General features: G+C 41.9%; 1 protein-coding gene across 1 annotated transcript in view; it reads left to right on the forward strand.

Moving 5' to 3' along the window:
* Positions 1–2,439, forward strand: part of LOC111958914 (NADH dehydrogenase (ubiquinone) complex I, assembly factor 6) — a 12,840-nt gene that overhangs the window by 6,610 nt on the left and 3,791 nt on the right. The window contains exon 6 of the mRNA XM_070437270.1: positions 1,151–1,311. Coding sequence (XP_070293371.1) covers positions 1,151–1,311 — 161 coding nt within the window. The remainder of the gene's footprint in view (positions 1–1,150; positions 1,312–2,439) is intronic.

Consider the following 2,439-nt stretch of genomic DNA (forward strand, 5'->3'; position numbering starts at 1 on the left):
AACTGGGAGACTAGTTAGGATTGAGGGAAAGACGAGCAGAGCAAAGTACAGAGAGATCCTTGATGAAAACCTGCTCCAGTGTACTCAGGACCTCAGACTGTGGTGAAAGTTCACCTTMCTACAGGACAACGACCCTAAGCACACAGCTGAGACAATGCAGGAGTGGCTTCGGGACAAGTCTCTGAATGTCCTTGACTAGCCCAGCCAGAGCCCGGACTTGAACCGGATCGAACATCTCTGGAGAGACGCTCCCCATCCAACCTGACAGAGCTTGAGAGGATCTACAGAGAAGAATGGGAGAAACTCCCCAAATATCGGTGTGCCAAGCTTGTAGTGTCATACCCAAGAAGACTCGAGGCTGTGATCGGTGCCAAAGGTGCTTCAACAAAGTACTGAGTAAAGGGTCTGAATACTTATGTACATGTAATATTTAAGTTTTTTAATTTTTTATATATTTGCAAATATTTCAAAAAAACTGTTTTTGATTTGTCAGTATGGGGTATTGTGTGTAAATTGAGGGGGGAAAAACTATTTCAATAATTTAATAATAAAGCTGTAACGTAACAAAATGTGAAAAAAGTCAAGGGGTCTGTATACTTTCCCGAATGCACTGTATACAAAATAATGATTACTTGAACATGCAGATTGTTTTATGAGAGGAAGACTTAGAAGCTGGTCAAGCTGTATTCACTTGAGCGATTAATTAAGTGGCATCATTTCTGCATTTCAAATACCTGGATTTCTGTGAATCGTTCACATCTTCTCTTGTGGAATGTCATTATTTTKCCCCCCTCTGCGAAGGAACCTGTCACACTTGTTCCAGTCTAATTGACTAGAAGAGATGTCTGAYTCAAAGCCTCAACCTATTTCAAGTACAGGGCACTCAGCATGAAAGCATTTCCCAGTTCTTAATATCAAAGCGGTTGTGCTTCATTGTTGTTATAAATTATGTATACAAGAGAACAGTGTCTGCTTATGGTTTTAGCATGGTCCTAGTCAATCAAAAACGGTAACTAGGTTTCTGAGGTAAACTAGAAGACAAATTCTTCTTGTACCTAGACAGCGCATGWTTAATTCAATAGAGTTTATTTATTTGTTTTAAAAGTGGTGCAATGTTTTAACTTTTAGTTATTTTCTGTCTTCCCTGATTCCCTTTGTGTGTGGTGTGTTTGTCCAGGTGTGAAAGATGTCCATGCTGATCATGCTGCCAGCCACATTGGTAAGGCCCAGGGGATTGTGACGTGCCTAAGAGCCACGCCCTACCACAGCAGCAGACGCAAAGTCTACCTACCTATGGACATCTGCATGCTGGTGAGTGACCATATCTGCAGCAGAGGTATCAAAATGATGACTTTCCTGCTGGWGACGTTTTGTACAGATGGATGCCATTCCAGATACACACACACACACACAGGCCTTTTTGTGACATTATATTCCTGCTAGACCGGTTTGGCATTATCAACACAGTGAGGGAGTGTGTCACTACTCCAAATGAAGTATGCCAGAGGCACAGTTATAATGAAACCCCATGACAAATGTACTGGCTGTAGTTACAAGTCAAATTCACAGCCTTTGTGAATCATCTGTCGACAAGGCCTCTGAGCCACAGCTGGAGTGACAGGGGACTGTGTGCAGCTGGTTTATGATGTGACATCAGGAGATGTTTTTACCCCTACTAGTCCAGTGTGTGTGACATTAGTGACCTCGTCAGGTTCATGGAGGCCTCCAGGTCATTTGCCTAGCACTATTGTTTTGACACCTGGGGTGCTATTGTAACATAAAGGTCTAGTCCTGAGCTCAATTGAAGCTTGCCTGGTGGGTTTTCTCCACTTCCTGTGTCATTAARGGACAGTGAGTGCTTTGCAATTTTCCAATTATTTTAATCCGGTCATAAGTTCATTGCTCTGGTCGGAAGCGGAAGAGACTGTTGGTGTCCGGGGGTTTAACTACTGCAGCCTCTGTCCGTGGTGATGTTACATTTTATACAGGCTTTGGCAGTGGACCCTCTGTATGTTCRTGTTTTGTTGTTGTTGCTCCCATTGCTTGACAACAGCTTCTAGCCTAGCTAATAACTTGCAATTCCAAGCTTCATTGCATTCAAATAGTATTGAAGTTACCTGACTTGATTGTTTAGTTTGTCAAGCTAATGTGTGTAGCAGCATGTCTACAGACACCGACCGCCTTGTGCTTTTGGGCAATACAAATCTCATTGTCCTCATATTATTGTTAAACTAAACTCAGCAAAAAAAACCCACCCTTTTGAGTATCATGGTGATTATCATTATTGCATTTCTGTTAGTCACATGTCTGTGGAACTTGGTTCACGAGTTTTATGTCTCAGTTTTGATCTGTTATGTCAATAAAATATTTACACAATGTTAAGGTTTGCGGGCTGAAAATATAATCGCAGTTTCTTGACATCGTGAGAAGAGTGGTTTC

Source organism: Salvelinus sp. IW2-2015, linkage group LG35 (assembly GCF_002910315.2).
Source record: "Salvelinus sp. IW2-2015 linkage group LG35, ASM291031v2, whole genome shotgun sequence".
NCBI lineage: Eukaryota > Metazoa > Chordata > Actinopteri > Salmoniformes > Salmonidae > Salvelinus > Salvelinus sp. IW2-2015.